The following is a 24181-nucleotide window of genomic DNA, read 5'->3' on the forward strand; positions in this document are numbered from 1 at the left end:
CTGGCTGATGCAGGCCTTAAGGAAGAGAAATGGTTCCACTGATTTGCATGGGCTGCATGTTATAAGGGCAGCCAGCACACCCTTCCCCAGATTGGGCCTTCCATTTCACTGGAGTTGTTCAGCTAACAGGCCAGAAAGAAGAACATACATATTTCATACTGGTCTGGTGGTAGCAAGCATGACTTGTCCCCTTAGCTAAGCAGAGTCTGCCCTGGCTGCATATGAATGGGAGACTAGAAGTGTGAGCACTGTAAGATATTCCCCAGGCCAAAGCACAATTATATACAAAGTGGTTGTTTGTACATGATATATCTACAAAGATTTACACACAAGGATTTGGAAACCCACAAGGTTATGAAGTATAAGCATTGAATTTACGATAACTACAGGTAGCTGTAATTGTAATGAAAACTAACTGCGATAAAATTTTCAACACAATAATGTTTCTGGATTTTGGAGCATTCTGGATTTTGGATGTCCAGATTAGGGATACTCAACCTGGGAGTCAATATTTCTCCCTTAGCCAACTCCTCTGTGCAGCCTACTGACTGTCCTTCTCATTTCACTTCCATTCCATTGCCACACCCCACCCCCAGCCACAAGGAAGACACAGACACTTTTCAATTTGGGTAAAAGGGCCACGACTTTATTAAATGATCAAATTAGTGAATTGAGTGTGGAATAAATTGCACCCCACAACAGTGCCGGCCTATCAAAGGCTGGGTTCAGACATTTCTGAACCTAGCTTGACCTTCCTACCCCACCAGCATCCAAGATTCCAACAAGCCCCTGCAGCAGATTAGCCAAGTACAAATCACACCCATCCATGACCCATCAACCTAAATGAGAACCTCCCCTGGAATCCAGCAATGGATAGTGGCAAATTCGGTCAAGGCTTGTTGAACCAGGGGGAGCCCAGTTCATTACCTAAATAATTGTTGCCCAGGTGCACATCCCAGTCTTAGGAGGGACACAAACTGCTAAATAATCCCACAATGCTGGAAGCAACAGGCTCCACAGCATACCCCAAACCAAGCTGGCTACAATCTGCGAGGTGCTGGCTCGTTCGTAGGCCCAGAAAAAAGGAATGGCCGCAGATCAAAAGAACATGCATAGTAGCCACTGCTCCCCCAGCACCTGCCAAAAAAACAAAAGCTTTGAACACTCGGCAACAGGCCAGAGAGTAACACAGCCCAGCTTAACACACATGAACACACAAACACTTTGGACTTCCAGTGTCCAATATGCTTAAATTCATCATCATCAAAGCCCATTTGACAAGCCATGGTTGTAGCCTCAATCCGGAAAGGGGTGCAAGTTAAAGAGGTGAGCAGGTTCAACCATTCTTATTAGAGTGCTCTGAGATCTTGGCCACCCTAGCCTTGCTCCTCACCCTCATCCCCGCAGCTGGCACTCCCCCAGTCACTTCCAGGGGCCAAAGCCCCAATGCCAAACCATCCCGGTGAGAGTCGCTGGGCTCCTAGCCAAGCCCGGCCATCCCGGCTCCTACACCTCTCCCAGCCACTGCTCCACTGAGGCCTGAAAGGCCACTTAAGTGGGAAGGAGACACTCCATGAAGCTCCCTTTCCCAAGCCAGTTTAAAACCAACTGAAGAGGGGAGGGGAGGGACAGCTTCAGAGGTATGCACGCTCCCTGTGGCTGTCTGCTCTGGGGGTGGGACAAAAACCCACCCCTCAGCACAAGGCTGCAGGCAGAGGCGTAACTAGGGAAAATGGCGCCCGGGGCAAGCACTGAAATGGCGCCCCCCGCGCCACAACATACTACATTATACTTAGGTTTTTCCTCACAAGCGCCCGCCGCCGCCGCCAAGCCAGGCCACTGACTGGCCGCCAGGCACCAGCAAAGCAATGGGGGGGGGCGGGCGGCGCAGAAGGGACCGCTTGTGGGGGATGGGCTGCCTACGCACTCCTTTGACTGCTGCAGCACTGCTGCACTGAGCAGGAAACATTTGTATTAACAAAAAATTAAAAAAAAATTAAAAATTTTTTTGTCATGTCGGTGCCCCCCCATGTGACCAGAAAAGATGGCGCCCGGGGCACGTGCCCCCCCCCTGCCCCCCCTATAGTTACGCCTCTGGCTGCAGGATGGGGCATTTTATTTCCTCAAGGCTGACACCCTTTTCTGTACCCTACGGTGTTGCCCCCTACTGAAAAGCAGTTAGAGGAGAGTTGCCTGGCATAGCTTGATGAGATGCTTCCCATTTATGTGTGATGCGATTCTCAATAGAGATGTATGAACTCCAGGTGATCTCCTTGCAGGCAGAGGGCAATGATGGCATTGTCCCTCTGAGCTGATTCTTTACTGAGTCAGTATGCAATGGTGACATCAGTAACGGTCATGCCTGTCAGATCCAACTCATCACGCAGCCTCCGAGTTGAACCCAGACCCTTTACAGTCAAGGCAAAGGGGTTCTTCAGACTTTCTGATCTTCCCTCCTGGTGTCATCACCTGTAATTCATGCCCTGATCCCTCTATTACATGCCCAGCCATGTTTTCAGCTTTTGAATTTTATCCAGCATCCCCACCACCACCCGCACACACTTTCTAGTTAATCTTGGCATAATTAAGGACTAGAAAGTTAAGTTTGTGGGGGGAACCACTGGAGATCTTGAAGAAGCAGTCACTTTGATGTCATTGGAGACTGCTGACCTATGAAACTCGGGGGCAATTCCAGACTTATATCTTCAGAATTATGAAATGTCAATGGATGACATCCAGATTAGTCCCCCCCCCCCGCAGTTGTTTTACTCAGGAGTCCATTTGTGAGTGGGGTGGAGGGTTAGAGAGCTCCATACCTAGAGAGCTCCAATTCTGGTCAACACATGATCAGAACCTCTGTTTGGATAAGTATACCCAGGAAACATATGATTAAGCCCTTCAAGTGGTCCATTGTTGATCTAGGGAGCTGCACACACGGGAAAGACTTCACAGCATGCTTTGGGCTAACAGAAAGCCTCATGACAGCAGCAGCTGCCCTCTGGCCATAAAGGAGCAGGAGGCAGACCCAACCCTGCAAATATGGCTCTGGATACAGGGCCATGGAGTATGCTTTGCAGAATGGAACATCCATGGACAGCAACCCCTCTAACCACAACTCTCTGTTGCTTCCAGGCCAGCCACTGGGTGAGTACAAAAGGGTAAATAGATCCACATGGCCAGAAAGGCAAGGTAGGAGAGCTATCCTGTCTTCCAACCTTTGTGAAGAGCATGTGTACAAAAGCTGGGCTACCCTACTTTGAGCAGGCTGGGCTGAAGGGATTTCACAATCACCCGGCTGCTTTCAATGCTTGTGTGAATGGGCCTATGAGTGAGGGGTGGAAGGTCCCCGGGATCACCTCTGGTTCTTTCGGAGGCCACCATGATTGCTGCTTCTCTCCCTTCTACTGTGACAGACACCAGGTGCCTCCCATGCTACAGCCGAACTGACCAAGCTGCCTGGGGTAGTCTGCCTTGTCCCCACTGCTCAGCAGTCTACACAGGATGCTCAGTTAAGGAGGCTGACATGCATCTGTGTGGAGGAGATGAGGGGCACTGCACAGGGTCATGTGCCTCTTGGGGGGGCATACAAGGGCCCCCTATGCCCTCATTACACCACTGCTAAGAGTTACTCTAAAGCAGGGATTCTCAACGTGTGGGTTCCCAGATGTAATTGGACTTCAACTCCCAGAATTCCCAACCAAAGGCTACTGGGGCTGGGGATTATGGGAGTTGAAGTCCAATAACAGCTGGGGACCCACACGTTGAGAAACCCTGCTCAAAAGGACCATTTAATTTCAATACAAATTTGTCTAGAAAGTTCCCCTCAAATGTCCAGCAGTATCTACAGAGCGAGTTCTCTATTTTATCATCTATACGGATGCCAGCGTGGTGTAGTGGCTAGAGTGCTGGACTAGGACCGGGGAGACCCGAGTTCAAATCCCCATTCAGCCATGATACTAGCTGAGTGACTCTGGGCCAGTCACTTCTCTCTTGGCCTAACCTACTCCACAGGGTTGTTGTGAGGAGAAACTTAAGTATGTAGTACACCGCTCTGGGCTCCTTGGAGGAAGAGCTGGGGTATAAATGTAAAATAAAAATAAATAAATAAATAAATAAATAAATTACCCTTGGTGTCTGGAGGTGTACTGGTTCATCAGCACTAATGCAGTAGCTCAATCATCCAGTTCATTGTCCCATTTCAGGCAACACTGTTAAATTACGAAAGATCCAATAATGTGGGCTCAGCAGTCAAGCTCTGCACTCATTCTTTTTTGTCCCTTTAATGGCCAAAGGCCGCCTGTTCCCTTCCCCCTAAATCCAGATAGAGAGCTGCCATGAGCAAAGCAAGGTTTTTGTCTGCCTCCAGATTCACTTCCCCTCACTGTGTGTATCTCTGCTGCACAGTAATACATAGCGGTATCTGTGGTTTTCAAGTTGTTCATTTGCAGATAAGCCATATTTGAAGGGTTGTTCCTGGAGACGGTGAAGCGCCCTTTCACTGAGTCAGCATACGATTGCCGACTCCCATCATCAAATATCCATGCGATCCATTCCAGCCCCTTCCCAGGAGCCTGTCTCACCCAGTGGATACTATGGCCTCCAAAGTTGTATCCCGAGACTTGGCAGGAGAGGCGGAGGGACTCCCCAGGCCTTTTGGAGCCACCTCCAGACTCTACCAGCTGGACTGCTGACTGGGCAACTGGAAAGGAAGAATCATCATAATCATCGAAGACATCCTCTAGATTAAAGCCATCATCTGCTTGCCTCTTATGTCTCAAGAAAGAACAATTACCTCCAATGGCTGTTGAAATAAGAAAAAGAAAGCAAAATATCATATTAAATATCTATAGATTTTTAATTTAACACTGTTCAGAGAAGAATGGGCTGGAAAGTGGCCACAGACATACAGGGGAGAGAGACGGTGTTTGGCCCTAGCTGTAGCCAAGCAAGGAGAATGTACAGCTACTTTAAAGAGGACGCCGTCCCTGTATTTACATATTATGACATGCCCCACCTTCTGTGGGGTAGGCAGGGCCTTATATATTGGAGAATCACAAAAGTGATCAATTCGGAAAGCAGATTTGCCCTGAGAGCCACATTTCATAAGGAGCACCCGTTAACAGATATCAATGACACCTGGATTTGATCAGGACAATGTGGGGCATCTTTCCTGGTGCCAGGCACTCCATCCTTCCCATCTGGATTTGGGCCTCAGAGACAAAGAAATGGTGTGGGTTCATGGAGGACAAGTTGGAAACGAGCACAATTTATGGCATAGCAAAACATCATTATTGGTCACGGGGCACGTCTGTTAAGGTATCAGCCTCAGGACCCAGTTTCCTGGGTTTGTGGAGCTTGAGCCAGTTTAAGATAGCTTTCATTATGGTCTTAAAATGGAAGGGTATTTTTGAACATTGAGTATTGTGGTGATATTGATGAGAATATTGTAGTGATACTGATGAAAGCAGGCCACACCTTCTCCTGTTGTTTCTATCAGGTCTAGTCCATCACATCACCCATATGGTTGTACCCAGACACTTAAGATGAGAGGCAGAGAGGTTCTCCAAGCTTTCTGCTATCTCCCTCTGGTTCCATCAGCTGAACATTGAGTCCTTGTGGTCTGCATTGCATATTGAACCCCATCTCCAAATTCCGAAGTACATCAATAACTCCCTTCCCGCCGCCCCCTCCCACCCCATGCACACACACACTCAGATATTTCACTACATATTGCAGATGTCAAATTCTCTGGAGACCTGTTCTTTGCTTGTTTTGAAGGAAATAACTGAGGAAATAACCAGTCCCATGGATGAAACCACAAGCTAGCACACTTGCATTTCCATTTTATTTCCCACATGGCCAACAACATTTTCTATTCTATTATGTTCATCACTAGTATTTTTAAGCCCGTTATGATAATGGGCGCTAGCTTTCTCTCCCGCCTTTAAGTGGTTTTTTTTCTTTTTCTTCCACCTTTCTGCTTGTCTCTCTCTCTCGGTTTTTTTTTTTTTCCCCATTTTCCCCTCCTCCCTCTGTCCTCCTGCCGCCCGCTCACCCGCCCTCCCAGCTTTCCAAAATCCCCTTCCCCGCTCCTCCCCCCAATTGATTATGGGCCAAAAGGGCCCATGAGAAGGCCATCGCCCCCGCCTATCGCCCACCCGCCCACCCAGCTGCCCGAGCCCACCTTACCCGCTCCAGCCCGTGGCAGTCGGGCGAAGAAAAAAAAAATTATTCGCACAGTGGAAGTGAGGAGCTCAGGAACAGAGCTCCTCTCTGTGCTAAGCTGCTGCCCAAACTGCCGCTATGGATGCAAAGGACGCTTGTGGCCGTCCAAGATGTCCGCCGGGTGCTGGCGGTCGTGGCTCCCTGGCCTGTTCTGGGCATGCGCTTCGCGCATGCCCAGAACCGCCAAGGGAGGCACGAACACACGCTTGGTGTCCATCCACGGACGGACACCAAGCGTTTTATTAGAGAGGATTGCTGCCCCCTTGTGAGGAGCTGGTGGGGGGAGAGTTATGAGGCTTGGTGATATAAGGAGACGCTTCTGGCATTAATTGTGAAAAGGTAAGTTTGTGCCTCTCTTTATGCCTCTTGCCAGCCTAACTTTGCTCAGCGCCTCTGCCTATTCTGCTTTGTGTGCGATTCTGGCAACTTAGATCACTCTGCCTCTTTCCCTCCACCTGCACGGACTATAAAGTTAAAGTGTGCCATCAAGTCAATTTCAACTCCTGGTGCCCACAGAGCCATGTGCTTTTCTTTTGGTCAAATCCAGGAGGGGTTTACCATTGCCTCCTCCCGCGCAGTATGTGATGATGCCTTTCAGCATCTTCCTATATCTCTGCTGCCCAATCTAGGTGTTTCCCATAGTCTAGGAAATATACCAGTGGGGAATTGAACCGGCAACCTTCTGCTTGTTAGTCAATCAATTCAATTCCTTTATTACGATCACAGACCAGCACACTGCTTGTTAGTCAAGCATTTCCCTGCTGTGCCACTTAAGGTGGTGGCTGCAAGGGTTGAATTTTTGGTTTGCCCTCAATGACTCCCTGAGGTTTTTGTAGCAGGAGGAAGTGAAATTCTGCCACTGTGTCTCTTGCACAGTAATACAAGGCAGAGTCTTCAGGCTTCAAGCTGTCCATTTGCAGATAGGCTGAGGTTTGGGCATTGTCTCTGGAGATGGTGAACCGCCCCTGGACCTTGGGGTTATAGTACTGGTTTTTCCCTGTGGGTTGGGAAACTAAAGCCACCCACTCGAGTCCTTTTCCAGGAGCCTGACGGATCCAGTGCATTCCATGCTCAGTAAAGGTGAATCCTGAAGCCCTGCAGGAGAGGCGAAGGGAGCCTCCAGGAACCACAAGGCCCCCTCCAGTCTCCACCAGCTGAACCTCTGACTGGCAGCCTGCAGATGAGACAAATGAAGAATCAGGGGAAAGTCATGCAGAAGAGAATACATGCTGTTGTTACCATGGGAGAAAAAAATTACCTGAGAGAGCTACAAAGAACAGAAGAAGGTTCAATGAATGTATCATGCTGGATGCTGTTGAGAGCAGGGTTAGCTCCCTTTGTGACTGCAGTTGGAGGCTGCAGGGTTGACTTGGCTATTTGATGCAGGCCTTAAGGAAGAGAAATGGTTCAGCTGATTTGCATGGACTGTATGGTATAAAGATTGCCAAGACACCCTTCCCCAATCTAGGTCTGCCATTTCATTGGAGAGATTTAGCTAAAGCATTTGAAAAGAATCTCAAAGGAGAAGGCGGCATGGCTTGATTTCCATTTTGTTTCCAAGTTTTTTGTTGGTGGTGTGTTTGTTTGTTTGTTTGTTTGTTTGTTTGTTTGTTTGCAAGATGTATCTTGGACTCCTTCAAACCAGGTTTGCTCTGAGTCCATTTCTGCAGATCAAACCAAAGTTACAATCTGGTGAAACCTTTTAAGGTGCGGAGTTAAGGATGATTATCTATTAGTAATCAAACATCACAACTACTGACAGAAGAACAGGAGTAGTGCAGGAAGCTACCTTTCTTTAGAATCTTCTAGAGTTTCCTATTGTGAAAAGCAGGCGCCAGAGATTTGCCAGGTTTAGTTTTATGAAGAATGGCTTTGCCTTTTATTTGTGATGTGAAATTCTTGAGATTTATGAGCTCTGGGTTATCTCCTTGCAGGCAGAGAGCACTGATAGCATCATACCTGTGTGAGCTTACTAAGTCAGTGAGGTGACTCTCAAAATCAGTGAGACTCGCCTCTAGGGGGTTTGCAGGGAAAGTGAGCTTAGCTGGGACATCCTGGACAGACCCCCAGGGTTGGGAGCCAGCGTGGTTAGAGTGCTGGACTAGGACTGGGGAGACCCGAGTTCAAATCCCCATTCAGCCATGAGACTTGCTGGGTGACTCTGGGCCAGTCACTTCTCTCTTAGCTTAACCTACTTCACAGGGTTGTTGTGAGGAGAAACCTAAGTATGTAGTACACAACTCTGGGCTCCTTGGAGGTAGAGCAGGATATAAAATGCAATGCAATGCAATGCAATGCAATAACTAAGTAAATAAATAAATAAATAATAGTGACATCAGTAAAGGCCAGGCACATCCACCTGGCAGATCTAACTACCCAGAATCTTTACAGTCAAGGCAGAGGCATCCTCCAGACTTTCTGATATCTCCTACTTCTTTCATTCACTGAAATGGATGCTCTGATCCCTTCATTGCATGGTCAGCCCTGGCTTCAGCGTCTGGATTCAATCAAGCATTCCTGTGCCACTCTTACACACATTTTCTGATGAATTTTTGCATATTTAAGAAGGTGATAGGAGAAGTGGTTGTGTAGGAGACAGGAGATGGATTGGGCAGTGCTGTCCTACCCATATTTCATACACAGCATTTGAGCAAGGTAGGAGGGAAAGCTGCCCTTTTCAGCTCCTGTCTCCACAGAGTTACTTCTCTCTCCTCCCCCCTAGTAGTTTGCTCCCAGAGAACTGGGAGTACACACATCTCACAAACCTGTGTAGGACACTTGTGCTGCCAGGGGTGTCGCTAGGGGAGTGGGGGCCCATGTTCACCCCTCTCCCCGGCAGCCCCTCGGAGTGAGGGAGATAATTAAGGAAATAGAGAGGATTGGAGCTGGGGGCCCCTCAAGAGCTGCCCCCCCCCCCGGTTTTTTGTGTTGGAAGTGAAGGACTATACGCTGTCTCTTGTCTCAAAGACATAGGAGGACAGACTAGTGAGTCAGAGGGCTAGAGGGTCAAGACATTGGTCATCCTTTCTCTGCTACTCTGATACTATCCCTTTGATATGTAGACTGCTAATCTCAGGGACTTCCTGCCTGCCACTTCCTCTTCCGTTCCTCTTCCCTTCCTTCTCTCTTGCAACATGCAAGCTCCTCTCTCACTGCACCATGCATGCAGAGATGCAGAATCCATCTGCATCCAGCTAGCTAGATATAGAGATCCTATCTCTTCACTTTCCTATCTAGAATGGAGTTCTCTAATAAATACCATTTATATTGATTTGAAACTATGAACTGGCTCCAAGTTATTTTACTCTCAGTATACACGCATGCCTAACCAAATTCTGCTGTGTTGTGCCTCTGTGCACTCTGCTATAATGAAAAAGGGTCACTCAGGTTTAGCTACACCCCAGTGTCCTGCACAGTTTTTGGTTGAGTGCAAAGCCTCAAGGACTAGAAACTGAGTTTGGAAAAACTAAACTAAGATTATCAGGAAACAGTCACTTTGAGGTCACTGAAGACTGCTGGGCTATGGGTCACTGACACTCACATGATATCTTGAGAATTATGAAACATAATTTCATTAGCTTACATCCATACTCAGTCATATAACTCAAGAGTTACTGTGAATGACTACTTAATTTCAATAGGAATCTGCTGTACTGATTCATCAGCACTAGTGCTGTAGCTGGTTCATCATAAAATACATCCAGACTAATTGGCTTACATCCAGATTAACTTTCTCAGTCCTACTACTCAGGAGTTACTTGGGATGGTTGCTTAATTTCAACAGAACTTCCTCTATTGCATTTGGTCTGGATGTCAGCCAGTATCTATAGATCCCATTATCTGTTTTATTATCTATAGGGTCAATTACTATTCATGACCTCAGCTGTACTGATTCATCAGCGCTAGTGCCGCAGCTGGTTCATCATAACATGGGGCGGAGCCACCATTGGGCCAACGGGTTCAGAGAACCCGGGGGCTCACCAATCAGGGACCGCGAGAGCGGCCCCGACACGCCCCCCCGCATCTGACGTCAGACGCAGGGAGGCTAGTTTAGCTCCCGAGCAGGGGCTGCACGGCCCCTTCGGGAGCTAAACAAACGCTGGCCCTGTGTTCACAGTGCCAGCCAGGAGCGGCTCTTCCCTGCAAAGGAAGGGAAGAGTCGCTCCTGGCTGCACACTGAGAACGCAGCGCCAGCCTAACTAGGTACTGAAGGGGCCATGTAGCCCCTTCAGGAGCTAAAAGACTGGTGCTGACTTCACAGTACATACAGCCCAGGAGCAGCTCTTCCCTACAGGGAAGAGCCGCTCCTGGGCTGGGCTGCGAAAGCAGCACCAGCCTTCATTTAACTGCCAAAGGGGCTGTGCGGCCCCTTCAGCAGTTAAAGAGCAACTGAGAGTCTCTCGGCCGAACGGAGCCTCCAGGCTCCATTAGGCCAGACCACGCCCCTGTGTCTGACGTCAGACGTGGGGGCATGGCTAGCCCCAGCATCTGACATCAGACGTGGGGGCGGGGTCAGTGGGGCCACGGCGGCCGCGCACAGGCCACCAGCAGTCCCGCTATGCCACTGATTGGATTTAAGGTTCTTTGTCCCATTGCAGACAATGCAGTTAAATCGCTACAAATCCAAGAATTTGTGCTCAGCAGCTCCACAGTTGCTTCATTCTACCTGTTCCCTTCTACCCAAATCTGACCCTAATTTAGGAGGTGAACAAGCTTCTGTGGGCTGATTATGTGTCAGTTAAAAACAAGGTTGCAGGCTAGGAGCTTGGAAGTGAGCAAAGTCCCAGCTAGGTAGGGGAAGTACGCACTACTCATCTTCCATTCCAAAGTGGAGAATATGATGGGAAGAAAAATTGACCTGAGCTCATGATCAAGCTCCCAGCCTGAAACCTTGGATTTAACTTAAACATGTGCTCAGTTCAGACAATATACATAACCACAGGTCCACTGGACCCATGTTTCTGCAGCCCCTGCTCTCCTGGCTTCATTCAGGCATACTGTAAAGCAGACTCTCTGCAGTCAGGGAATCCACTTGTGCAATTCTCTGCCACAAGATGTGGTAGCAGCCAACAACCTGGATGGCTTTTAGAAGGGTTTGGATAACTTCATGGAGGAGAGGTCTATCAACGGCTACTAGTCAGAGGGCTGTTGGCCACCTCCAGCCTCAAAGGCAGGATGCCTCTGAGTACCAGTTGCAGGGGAGTCACAGCAGGAGAGAGGGCATGCCCTCAACTCCTGCCTGTGGCTTCCAGAAGCATCTGGTGGGCCACTGTGCGAAACAGGATGCTAGATGGGCCTTGGGCCTGACCCAGCAGGGCTGTTCTTATGTCTCTGGGGGCTTCCTTACTTCCTGAAGGACAGCCCAAGCAGCGAATAGGAGCCGGAGAGAGGGAGGAACTTCCTCCCTCAACTCCAGTTTGAGGTGAAGACTAATTGCGCTCCCAATATGGATGTACCTCAGATGCCGCTGATATACAGTTTATTGTGGTGTAACTTATTACAAGCCTATGGTGACAAACTGAGTTAGGGGAGGGAAATGAAAGGTTCATTTTTTCTTTTAAATGTTCCCAGGGTTTGGACATTCGGCTAGCCAAACCAAAGCTGAACGGACATCCAGTTTCATATTTCGTCTGAACTCAGCCATGATCAGCAAAAAGAAGTTTTGTCCTAACTTAATGTCTTTTATGTGGTTCTGCAATCATTCTCTCTTCTCCTATTTGCTTCATTCATCCCAAATCTGCTTTCAGAGCTGGCATAGGCAAAGAAGGGTTTTTGTCTGGCTTCAGATTCACTTCTCCTCATTGTGTGTAATCCAAGCTGCACAGTAATACACAGCGGTATCTGTGGTTTTCAAGTTGTTCATTTGCAGATAAGCCATATTTGAAGGGTTGTTCCTGGAGACGGTGAAGCGCCCTTTCACTGAGTCAGCATACGATTGCTGACTCCCATCATCAAATATCCATGCGATCCATTCCAGTCCCTTCCCAGGAGCCTGTCTCGCCCACAACATACTATGGCCTCCAAAGTTGTAACCCGAGGCTTGGCAGGAGAGGCGGAGGGACTCCCCAGGCCTTTTGAAGCCTCCTCCAGACTCTACCAGCTGGACTGCTGACTGGGCAACTGAAAAGGAAAAATCATCAACATCATCAGCATCATCAGCATCATCATCATCGAAGCCATTCTCTAGACTAAAGCCATCACCTGCTTGCCTTTTATGTCTCAGGGAAGAACAATTACCTCCAATGGCTGCTGAAATGAGAAAAAGAATGCTAAATATCATGTTAAATATCTATAGATTTTTTCAGGCTGTTCAGAGAAGATTTTCCACACTGTTTACTTGTCTGGAATGTGGCAACAGACATACAGGGGAGAGAGAGAGGGTGTTCGGCCCTAGCTGTAGCCAAGCAAGGAGAATGTACAGCTACTTTAAAGAGGATGCCGTCCCTGCATTTACAAACTGTGATGTGCCCCACCTTCTTTGGGGTAAGCAAGGCCTTATATGCTGGAGAATCACAAAAGTGATCAATTTTGAAAGCAGATTTGACCTGAGAGCCACATCTCATAAGGAGCACCCATTAAAAGTGAAATCAATGACACCTGGATTTGACCACGACAATGTGGGCATCTTTTCTGGTGCCAGGCAATCCATCCTTCCCATCTGGATTTGGGCCTCAATGACCAAGGAATGGTGTGGGTTCATGAAGGGCAAGATGGAAGTGAGCACAATTTGTGACATTGCACAACATCATTACTGATCATGGGGCACATCTGTTAAGACATCAGCCTCAGGTTCCCATTCCCTGTCTTTGTGGAGCTTGAGCCAATTTGAGATAGCCTTCATTCTGGTCTTAAAATGGAAGGGTATTCTTGACCATTGACTATTGTAGTGATGTTGATGAAAGCAGCCCACACCTTCCCTGTTGGTGATTCTATCAGGTCTAGTTCATGGAAAAAACAGCCTTGTGGCTGAAACCACAAACTAGCACACTTGCATTTCCATTTTAATTTCCACATGGCCAACAACATTTTCTGTTCTTTTCTGTGCATCTCTGCTGCCCCCTTGTGAGAAGCAGTTAGGGTGTTAGGAAGGTTGATGTTATAAGGAGACGCTTCTGGCATCACTGTGAAAAACTAAGCATTTGTCCGAAATGCATTAATGAGAATGCACAGCAAGCTCACAGCTCTTTATGTCTCTTCCCAGCCTAACATTGTTTGAGCCTCTGCCTATTTTGCTTAGTGTGTGATTCTGGCAGCTTGGAGCATTCTGGTGCTTTCCTTCCAGCTGCAGTGATGGTGTAAGAGCAACCCTTTGGGTTTGCTCTGAAACGTTCATTGTGGGGTGTTTTTTTTAATGGCAGGATGCTAAATTCTCTCACTGTGTCTCTTACACAGTAATACAATGCAGAGTCTTCAGAACGGGTGTGCAAATAAGTTCAAATCTGGACCGGTTTGATATTGAACCGGTTCAGCTTGAAGGTCATGACCCAAGCCATGCAGGGTCTCACTGTGCATGTGCAGTGTCCTCCAAAATGGCCACCACACCGGGCAATAGGCCCAGAAAGGGCCAAAGGCTGCCTGAACCTGCTGATTTTTGCATAAAGGAAGGCCAGCAGGGGGAGAGGATACCTCCACAGACACACACCACCGCCACCTCAGAAAAGCCCCCTGGAGGAGGAAAGTTTAAAAAAGGGGGGATTTTGAAAAACGTTTGACAAACAACCACCACCCAAAGCAAATAGGGGGGTCAATGGGGGCCAAACCAAACTGGCCTGGTCTGGTTTGGGTTCAGTTCGAACTCGAGCCAAACGAGGCCAGGCGGTTTTGTAGATAGGCTGAAGTTTGGGAATCATCACTGGAGATGGTGAATCACCCCTGGACCTTGGCATTGTACCATTTGTCCCCTTCACATCGAGTCACTCACTATATCCTTTTCCAAGATCTTGGCAGATGCAATTAATTGCAGACTCAGTAAAAGTGAATCCTGAAGCCTTAGGGATTACAACACCCACTCCAGTATCCACCAGTTGAACCTCTGACAGGGAGCCTACAAGTGAAAAACAAATGAAGAATCAGGGGAAATCAATGCAGAAGAGAATACATACTTCTGTTACTTCTGTTACCATTGGAGAAAAAATACCTGAGAGCGTTACAAAGAACAGAAGATGGTTCAACCAAAGTATCGTGCTGGATGCTGTTGAAAGAGAGTTAGCTCCCTTAGTGACTGCAGTTGGAGGCTGCAGGGTTGTCTTGGCTGTTTGATGCAGGTCTTAAGGAAGAGAAATGGTTCAGCTGATTTGCATGGGTTCCATGTTAAAAGGACTGTCAGGACACCCTTCCCCAAACTGGGTATCCCATTTCACCAGAGTTGGTTAGCTAAAAGACTGGAAAGAAGAAACAGAGCAGCTTGCTTTCCATTTTGTTTCTACAGAAAGACATTGAGGCGGTTCCCACGATCAGTGGGAAACGCCAGATGGGGTTAGGCAAGGAGAGCGGGCTTAGTGGCAGATGAGTGCCCACAGAGCCCTGGGCGGCCGGATCGGCTACCCACACAACTGCCGGCTCTGTCATGGAGCCAGCAGGGGTGGTGGGGGCTGCGGGGATCGGGGCCACATGGCTCCCGGAAGATCCAGCATGCCCTGTGCGAGTGCACAGGGCATGCTGGAGAGACCCCCAAGCTGGGAGGCTGCTTTTTAGCCTCCCGGTTGGGTGTCAACTCATGAGTGGCCACGGTGCAGAGCCATGCCACGGCAACACATGATCTGGAAGCCCAGGTTATCAGAGAGCTCGCTCCACTAACCTGGTCTTAGGGGAGGGTAACCTTAGCGGGTTACCTGCTTTGGTGTGACCAGGCTCGGCTGCGAGCCCGGTGGTTCTCACGTGCGGGCAAAATCAGGCTTGGCTCCCTTCGCCCAATTTTGCCCAATCATGAGAATTGCCCCTTTGTGAGATAAATCTCAGACTACTTCAAACCAGGTCTCCCCCTGAGTTCATTTCTGCAGATCAAACCACAGTTATAATCTGTGAAACCTTTCATGGTGTGGAGTTCAGGATTACCATCTATTACTATTTGCACATCACAACTGCAGACAGGAGAACAAGAGCAATGTGGGAATTTATCTTTCTGAAGATCCCCTAAATGTTTATTCCCCTGGGGAAAGTCTTTATTTTTGCTGTGAGTCCATTTTTCTCCCTTAGCCAACTCCTCCGTAGAGCCTGCTGACAAACCTTCTCCTGATGGCATTTCCATCCCATTTTCTTTCCCTTTTGGCTAACAATATTTACTCTTGGTTTCTATACATTGCTGTGCTGCCCCCTTATTAAAAGCAGGTGTCGGAGATTTGCCAACTCTAGTTTTATAAAGAATGTTTTTGTCTTTTATTTGTGATGTGAAATTCAATATATTTACGAGCTCTGGGTGATTTCCTTGCAGGCCGAACACACTGAAGGCATTATAACTGTGTGAGCTGATTCTTTACTAAGACAAGTGCGAAGCACCTGATGCGGTTTTGTGGGGAGAGCAGGCTTGGCCCGCTCTTCCCACAGCCGAACAGCCACTTGTAGCTGGGCTGCCGGCTCCGTGACAGAACTGTCGGGGGCTGCAGGAATCAGCACCCGGAATGTCCCCGGAAGACTGCTTGCAGCCTCCCTACTCATGTGTCGCCGAACGCCATGGTGACACACAAGCAAAGAAATGAGGTTAACGGAGCACTTGCTCCATTAACCTCATATAAGGGGACGGTTGTTTAGACGGGCTAGCTGCCTTAGGAGCACCAGGCTACCGGCAAGCCCTGTGGTTCTCACGCTCCACAGAAAGTGGGCTAAGCTCCTTTAGCCCACTTTCCATTGATCATGGGAGTGGCTTCAGTATATAATAAGGGGTAAGTAAGTAAGTAAGTAAGTAAATAAAAGTGTGTCACCAAGTTGATTTTGACTCCTGGAGCCCACAAAGCCTTGTGTTTTTCTTTTGGTAGAATACACTGCCATCTCCCGCGTAGTATGGAACAATGCCTTTCAGCATCTTCCTATATCCCTGCTGCTCGATATAGTATCAGCATCTTCCATTCCCAGATTCCCAGATTCAGAATGTGGAGGGAAGAAAACATATCCCACAGAGCTAGGACTTCATTCACGATCAAGCTGCCAGCCTGCAACCTCGCATTTCACTGATACGTGATAAGCAAAGAGGAGGAGGAAGTGCCATTGAGTCGGTGTCAACTCCTGGTGACCACAGAGCCATGTGGTTTTCTTGGTAGAATACAGGAGTGGTTTGCCATTGCCTTCTCCTGCACAATATGCACCTTCCTATATCGCTGCTGCCTGATATAAGAGTTTTCCATATTCTGGGAAACACACCAGTGGTGATTCGAACCAACGGCCTCCTGCTCTCTAGGCAGGTTGCTTCCCCGCTGCTTCCTACCCTCATGTGGAATGCCCTAGGCTCTGAAACAATTCTCTCTTCTCCTTCCCTTCCACCCAAATCAGCTTACAGAGCTGGCATGGGCAAAGAAGGGTTTTTGTCTGGCTTCAGATTCACTTCCCCTCATTATGTGTAATCCAAGCTGCAAAGTAATATATCACGGTATCTGTGGTTTTCAAGTTGTTCATTTGCAGATAAGGCATATTTGAAGGGTTCTCCCTGGAGATGGTGAAGCGCCCTTTCACTGAGTTGGCATATGATTGTCGACTCCCATCATCAAATATCCATGTGATCCATTCCAGTCCCTTCCCAGGAGCCTGTCTCAAACACAGCATACTATGGCCTCCAAAGTTGTATCCAGAGGCTCGGCAGGAGAGGCGGAGAGACTCCCCAGGCCTTTTGGAGCCTCCTCCAGACTCCTCCAGCTGGACTTCTGACTGGACAGTGACTACTGACTGGTCAGTTGGAAAGGTAGTGACATTATAAAAGGAATTATATAGATGAAAGCCATCATCTGCTTGCCTTTTATGTCTCAAGGAAGAACAATTTCCTCCAATGGCTCCTGCAAAAAGAAAAAGAATGCAAAATATCATGTCGAGTGTGTGTCTGTGTGTGTTTGTAGTAACACTGTTCAGAGATGGATAGCTTGAAAAATGGCCACAGACACACAGGAGATACACACAGGGTAGCTGGCCCTGGCTGTAGCTAATCAGGCAGTGTGTCCAGCTATTTTTAAAGAGGAGGCAGTCACTGCATTTACATACTGTGCCCCACCTTCTGTGAGGTAAGCAGGGTCTTTTTATATTGGCCGATTATGGAGGTGATCCGTTCTGAATAGTAGATTTACTGGCACCTACTTCTGGTTTCTCCCAGAGAGCCACATCTGATAAAGAGCAACCATTGAAATGGATATCAATGATACCTGGCTGTAGGGATGTGCGAATCGGTCTGGTTCAAACCCCAGTTCGACTCAATCTGGGGCAGTTCAAGCAGATCGGGTTAGAACCAGACAGGGCTCCCACAATGTGGGGTTGCTGGATGGAGTTGCACTCTCCTGGAAAAAGCAGATATGTAGTCTGGGAGTACTTCTGGACCCAAACCTCTCCCTGATCTCTCAGGTTGAGCCAGTTGTCAGGACTGGGTTTTTTTCAGCTTCATGCACGGAGGTCACTAAAATGGCTGCTGTGCATGTGTGGATGTGTGAACCAGGCTGGAGAAGGCTCCAAATGGGCTGCAGCCAGCCCAGGTTACTCTGGGTGAGGCTGGTGCGGGTGGAGGGGTGATGTCACCGCTGATGCTTAATGTAATGTGAAGAGGTGTTCTGGTAACTAAATAAACTAGTTAGCAGCTCCTCCATTACTGGCATTCCAGTTCCTTCTAGCCTCTTGGCCACCATAATGTTCTTGCCCTATTGTTAAGAACATAAGAAAAGCCCTGCTGGATCAGGCCCAAGGAAGCCCATCTAGTCCAGCATCCAGTTTCACACAGTGGTCCACCAGATGCCGCTGGATAGGGGTGTGCAATTCGGGTGATTCGGCTCGGACCCGAACCGAATCACCCCTGTTCTGTTTTGTGCCCGAATCTGGGTCATCCGAATCACCCTTGAGTCGGTTCGGATTCGTATTTAATCCGAATCCGAATCTGAATTGATTCAGGTGGGTAAAGGCCCAGGGGCAAAATTTTGGTGTGGGGTGGTAGTGCCCAAAGGGTGGAGTCTACCACCCCAATTTCAGGGTGATTGGGCAAAGGGCTGATTTTTGGCGATTTTTTTAAGTTTTAGTGACTTTGGGGCAGTTTGGGGGCATAGCATGGGATCTGGGCAAAAGGAGTGGGGTGGGGTGGTAGTGCCTAATGGGTGCAGGCTAACACCCCAATTTCAGGGGGATTGGGCAAAGGGCTGATTTTTGGGAAATTTCTGAAATTTTCATGTCTTTGGGGCCAATTGGGGCCGATTGGGGCAGAAAGTGGGGCCTGGGGCAGAATAGTGGGGTGGGGTGGTAGTGCCTAATGGGTGGAGGCTACCACCCCAATTTCAGGGGGATTGGACAAAGGGCTGATTTTTTGAGAATTTTTGAAGTTTTAGTGACTTTGGGGCAGTTTGGGGGCAGAAAGTGGATCTGCCCCAAAAGAGTGGGGTGGGGTGGTAGTGCCTAATGGGTGGAGGCCACCACCCCAATTTCAGGGGGATTGGGCAGAGGGCTGATTTTTTGGGAATATTTGAAGTTTGGGTGTCTTTGGGGCAGATTGGGGGCAGTAAGTGGATCTGCCCCAAAGGAGTGGGGTGGGCTGGTAGATAGTGCCTAATGGGTGGAGATTAACACCCGTCCCCAATTTCAGAGTGATTGGGCAGAGGGGTGAATTTTGGTGAATTTATGAGGTTTGTCTTCATAAGGTGAAGTGTGCTAAACTGATTACTTCCTCATATTATTCATAGTAAAGGAAAGTGTGAAAAAGTGAAAGTGGGGTCATGAGAGTTGTTTAATTGAAAAATATCTCATTTGCTATGATAGAATGAGAATTCACACCTCAGAAAAAACTTCTGAGGTGTGAATTCTCATTCTATCATAGCAAATGAGATTTTTTTCAATTAGACAACTCTCATCACCCCACTTTCACTTTTTCACACTTACTATGAATATGAGGAAGTAATCAATTTAGCACACTTCACCTTATGAAGACAAACCTCATAAATTCACCAAAATTCACCCCTCTCCCCAATCACTCTGAAATTGGGGACGGGTGGTAGTCTCCACCCATTAGGCACTATCTACCAGCCCACCCCACTCCTTTGGGGCAGATCCACTTACTGCCCCCAATCTGCCCCAAAGACACCCAAACTTCAAATATTCCCAAAAAATCAGCCCTCTGCCCAATCCCCCTGAAATTGGGGTGGTGGCCTCCACCAATTAGGCACTACCACCCCACCCCACTCTTTTGGGGCAGATCCACTTTCTGCCCCCAAACTGCCCCAAAGTCACTAAAACTTCAAAAATTCTCAAAAAGTCAGCCCTTTGTCCAATCCCCCTGAAATTGGGGTGGTAGCCTCCACCCATTAGGCACTACCACCCCACCCCACTATTCTGCCCCAGGCCCCACTTTCTGCCCCAATCTGCCCCAATCGTCCCCAAAGACATGAAAATTTCAGAAATTTCCCAAAAATCAGCCCTTTGCCCATTCCCCCTGAAATTGGGGTGTTAGCCTGCACCCATTAGGCACTACCACCCCACCCCACTCCTTTTGCCCAGATCCCATGCTATGCCCCCGAACTGCCCCAAAGTCACTAAAACTTTAAAAATTGCCAAAAATCAACCATGAACCGAATCACCCGAATTTTTTGGGTCCGAAATTCGGGTGATTCGGCTCGTGCCTGAAAAATATCGGGGGACATCAGGGGTGATTCAGTTCAGCCCCGAATCACCCGAAATTGTTCATTTCGGGCACAGATCGTTCTGTGCCCGAAATTTTTTGCACATCCCTACCGCTGGAAGGCTACAGGCAGGAGTCGAGGGCATGCCCTCTCTCCTGCTGTGACTCCCCTGCAACTGGTACTCAGAGGCCTGCCTTTGAGGCTGGAGGTGGCCTATAGCCCTCGGACTCGTAGCCGTTGATAGACTTCTTCTCCATGAAGTTATCCAAGCCCCTCTTAAAGCCATCCAGGTTGTTGGCTGTCACCACATCTTGTGGCATCTTGTCTGTATGCGCAGTTGGATCGTGAGTGGTCTGGCTGACTGGCTATAGCACGGCCTTATTGGTCTGTTGTTGAGCCAAGAAAGAAGCCTTTTTCAACTTTATTCTTCATATTTGTTGGTAATGTACTTGCAAAGTTCTAGGAAAGAGCCAATAGCACCCAGAGATGATCCATGATCTGCCACAGTGGTGACTGTGAGATACAGAATACATATGTTTGAGGATCTGAATAGCCACCTTCCACATGTTTGGAAGGAAGGCCACTCTTCTTGCTATTCTTCATTCCTCCCCTCTGGATATTGTGAGCAAAAGGTCAATTGGCTAAAATGTAGCAAAAGGGAGTCATTTGTATCAGGTTTGTGTGCAAACACACACACCCCCATGAAGCATTTTACTGCTGTGCCATTGCTCCCCCATGTGGTGCATCATGGGAGAAGGTAAAGGGGAGTGCTTAGTTTTTGAACAGCTGCTAATGCCATTTTTCTCACTGTGTCTCCTCGGGCACAATAGTACATGGCTGTGTCTCCAGAATTGAGGTTGTTCATTTGCAAATTGAAATCGGAGCTGCCCTTTGAGGCTTGAAATCGCCCCTGGATTGCAGAAGCGTAGACGTTATCACTTGGTGACTGGTAGCTGACCAGCCATTCAAAGCTCTGCCCTGGTTTCTGACGCAACCAGGCCATTACTGTGCTGCTAAGTTGAAAGCCGCTGACTGTACATTGCAGGCGGGCATCTTCTCCAGGCTTCTTTATTATTGACCCTGTTTGAGTCAGGACAACTTGGGAATTGACCCCTGGAGTGGGAAAGAAGAGGAAGAGACTTGGCTTAATGCAGCTAAATGAGTCACAGTGTTGACACCAATTTTAGAATAAAGGGGAGACCTTCCACATATCAGAGACCTCAAAACAGACAGTAATTTCCATCCCAAATACTTTCACAGGAGGAAAAATAATATTAAAAATCTGGATATCAATCCATCTGATGAGAAACCCCACTGAAAGAGTGGATGAGCTCCAAGGTAGGCATGATCAATACATATTGTTTATTTGCTACAGTTCTGTATTGCCTAAATCAACAAACACAAGAAATTTTCACGATTTCACAGCAGCAAATCACATATATGAAATACTCACCGGAGAGGCCAACAAATACAGTAAGGATCTGGAAGAAAGACTCCATGGATGGCACAGAAGAAGGGAGTGGAGCTGGCTGTGACAGAGCAGGAGAATGCCAACTAAGTTGTGATCTTTGCAGAGAGAGAAAGAGAATTAAGTGTAGGTTGTGGGATTCCAAATTTGCATGACAGTTGTGAGGTAGGCTGTGTGTGTGTATATATATATATATATATATATAGATGCATGGGAAATGAGACAGCTGTTACAGTCATCTGTAGAATTTGAGAATCTGTGAGCTAATATGGCACAGTCAGTGGACAGCAAGCTCAACTGGGTTTAGGTTACATGTTTGCTATAGGCTTAATGTATGAATTAGCCCTCCAAAATTCAATGCAACATCAGTGAATTTATTCACAAATAGTGATGTCTAATTTGAATTTGAATCAAATTGACTAGAATCTGGGTGATTTGAGTGATTTGAATTTGAATTGAATCACCTCTTAAAAGGGAAATGCAATTTGAATTTGAAGCAAAATTTCAAAATTTGATTCAAATTTGATTTATTAGCCATTTGGCACCTTTTAAAAACTATTCAGACCCCTGATTAGTTGGTGTTTTTTTTAAGGGCACCAAAACAAGGTTGAATAAATTCAAATTTGATTTGATTTTGAATCGAATTTTTGGACCAGATTCTAATTTGATTTCAATTCAGAACCAATTTTTGGAATTCAATTAGAATTCCAAGTGTATTAAAAAATTCATTTCTTGCATATCTCTATTTACAAATATCTACAACTGAAATCCTCTAGAACTGATAAATACTTGCATGAGAACAGTTTATTTCCGAGAGGAAAATTAAGTAAAGGGCCATCATTTATTTTTGGGGGTTTTTTTGTTTTGTTTTGTTTCATGTATATACCACCCATCCACAAATAGCTGAGTGGTGCACAGTCAGAAATATAACCATTGAAAATATGAACATAAAACAAACTTAGAATCATTAAAACCACTCAACTCTTAGTAAAAGCCGGGCTGAAGAGGTGGGTCTTTATGGCTCTCTGGAAAGCCTCCAGGGATGATAACCCTCATAGAAATGTGTTAAATATGTACATACATACGTACATATACCCAAGGTGAGCTTGTTCCACAACCTAGAAGTGGCAACTGAGAAGGCCTGCTCCCATGTTGACACCACTCAAAGATGGACTTTTCAAGTGATGTCTCTCTTATATTGGGCAGGCAGAGAGGAATAGAAAACTATTCCTTTTCTACCCAGCATAGCATCTACAAGTATACACAAGACTTATGTATGAGGATCTGAATAGCCGTCTTGCACATGTTTGGAAGGAAGCCCACCCTCCTCACATCTTGTGTCTTTTCTGGACAGTAGTACATGGCTATGTCTCCAGAATTGAGGTTGTTCACTGGTAAATAGAAATCGGAGCTGCCCTTTGAGGCTTCAAATAATCTCCCAAGAGCCTCCAGAAGGTAGGTGCATTTTCACACACACCCCTGCATTCACCCTGCAATGCACTCATCTCATGAGACAGGATGTTGGCCACTCCCTGCAACTATAAGACTAATACATTAGGAAGAAAGTTTACATCCCAGCTCAGCATTCAAAATATGGTCCTCTTCCTGCCATCTCTCTCTCTCTCTCAACCTTAAAACCATTTAAACCCACAGTCCAGTTTACAATTTAACTGGACTAACCGGGATCTTACAACTCATTACGACTTCACCAGCCCTCAGTCTTTGAGGTGCCACAAGACTCTTTGCTGTATATGGAATACAAGGAAGTGTGCTTTAGTTCATAACTGATGAGTATTTACATTGGGATCAATGTTTGAAATATCTTGAAGGCAAAGAGCCAGTAGCAAATGCCTTCCCCTTCTTTGTATGGTTCTGGGATTGCTCTGAATCACTGTGGGCCCCTCTTGAACAGTAATATGTGGCCACATCTGCAGCTGTCAAGGAGTTCAGCTGGAGAGAATAAGTGTTGCTGGAGGCATCGGCAGAAAAGGTGAGGCGGCCTTGGAGAGATGGGGCATAGCGTGTGCTCCAGATGGATCCTTTCTTCTCTATCAGGCCCAGCCATTCCAGTCCTTTCCCAGGAGGCTGTCGAACCCAATCCCACCAGGAATTCTCAATAGAGTCACCCCTGACAACACAGGTTAGTCGGAGGGATCCTCCAGGTTTCACTATCCCTGGTCCAGAATCCTTGAGCTGAACACTGCCATGGACATCTAAGGTCAACAACAAAGCAGGTATTAATACAAGCTTTGGCCTCAAGGGCATTTCATTCTTCCCATTTGTCTGGCAGATACTCACAGAATGGAGAAGGTAATAAGGACAGGAAGACAAAGAGCAGCTTCATAATGTAGGAGAAGGGAGAATCCAACACTCTGGAGTGATTACTGGATTGGTTCTGCAGGTGGTCCTCTTCTTTGGGTGCCTGCCAATTTGTTTATTGAAATGGAGGAAGATTCAGGCAACAGATTTGCATATGATTTGTGTCCATTTAGGAAAGGCAGTTCAAAGGGGAATCCACAAGAAGCTTTACATCATATGATAATTTCTTTTTTCATTTCAGACACATCAGTGGCTTCCTTATCAGTACTGCCTTCATGAATCTGCCATCGTCTGGTGGCCATCCTCTGGCTCGACTCTGGTGGCGACTCAAAAGCGTGCCTTCTCTGTGGTTGCCCCAGGACTGTGGAATGTACTTCCTCCTGAG

The 24181-nt window shown here is 47.3% G+C and overlaps 1 protein-coding gene and 1 gene segment (V, D, J or C); both read right to left on the reverse strand.

The window, feature by feature from the left end:
- Nucleotides 1–3505: 3505 nt before the first annotated feature.
- LOC128329620 (immunoglobulin delta heavy chain-like) lies at nt 3506–7576 on the reverse strand. Its single transcript, XM_053261136.1, has 4 exons — nt 7484–7576; nt 7034–7399; nt 4383–4801; nt 3506–3529 (listed from the first exon to the last, which is right to left on the reverse strand). Exons 1-4 carry the CDS (start codon nt 7527–7529, stop codon nt 3506–3508), a joined length of 855 nt encoding a protein of 284 aa, XP_053117111.1. The 5' UTR covers nt 7530–7576.
- A 15707-nt stretch (nt 7577–23283) lies between these two features.
- On the reverse strand, nt 23284–23821 carry LOC128329621 (immunoglobulin heavy variable 4-4-like). The segment is given in 2 exon segments: nt 23284–23690; nt 23776–23821. Coding segments are annotated over 2 exon segments (453 nt in total).
- Nucleotides 23822–24181: the final 360 nt, after the last annotated feature.

This window comes from Hemicordylus capensis, chromosome 6 (assembly GCF_027244095.1).
Source record: "Hemicordylus capensis ecotype Gifberg chromosome 6, rHemCap1.1.pri, whole genome shotgun sequence".
NCBI classification, from domain to species: Eukaryota; Metazoa; Chordata; class Lepidosauria; order Squamata; family Cordylidae; genus Hemicordylus; species Hemicordylus capensis.

What these genes read in the sequence shown, in the direction of transcription:
- LOC128329620 (XM_053261136.1), bottom strand. Translation starts at nt 7,529, where the DNA reads ATGATACATTCATTGAACCTTCTTCTGTTCTTTGTAGCTCTCTCAG. An exon ending in GTTCTTTGTAGCTCTCTCAG is followed by an intron (nt 7,400 to 7,483) that starts GTAATTTTTTTC and finishes TCTCATCTGCAG; the next exon opens with GCTGCCAGTCAGAGGTTCAG. An exon ending in GTGCAGCAGAGATACACACA is followed by an intron (nt 3,530 to 4,382) that starts GTGAGGGGAAGT and finishes TCCTCCACACAG; the next exon opens with ATGCATGTCAGCCTCCTTAA.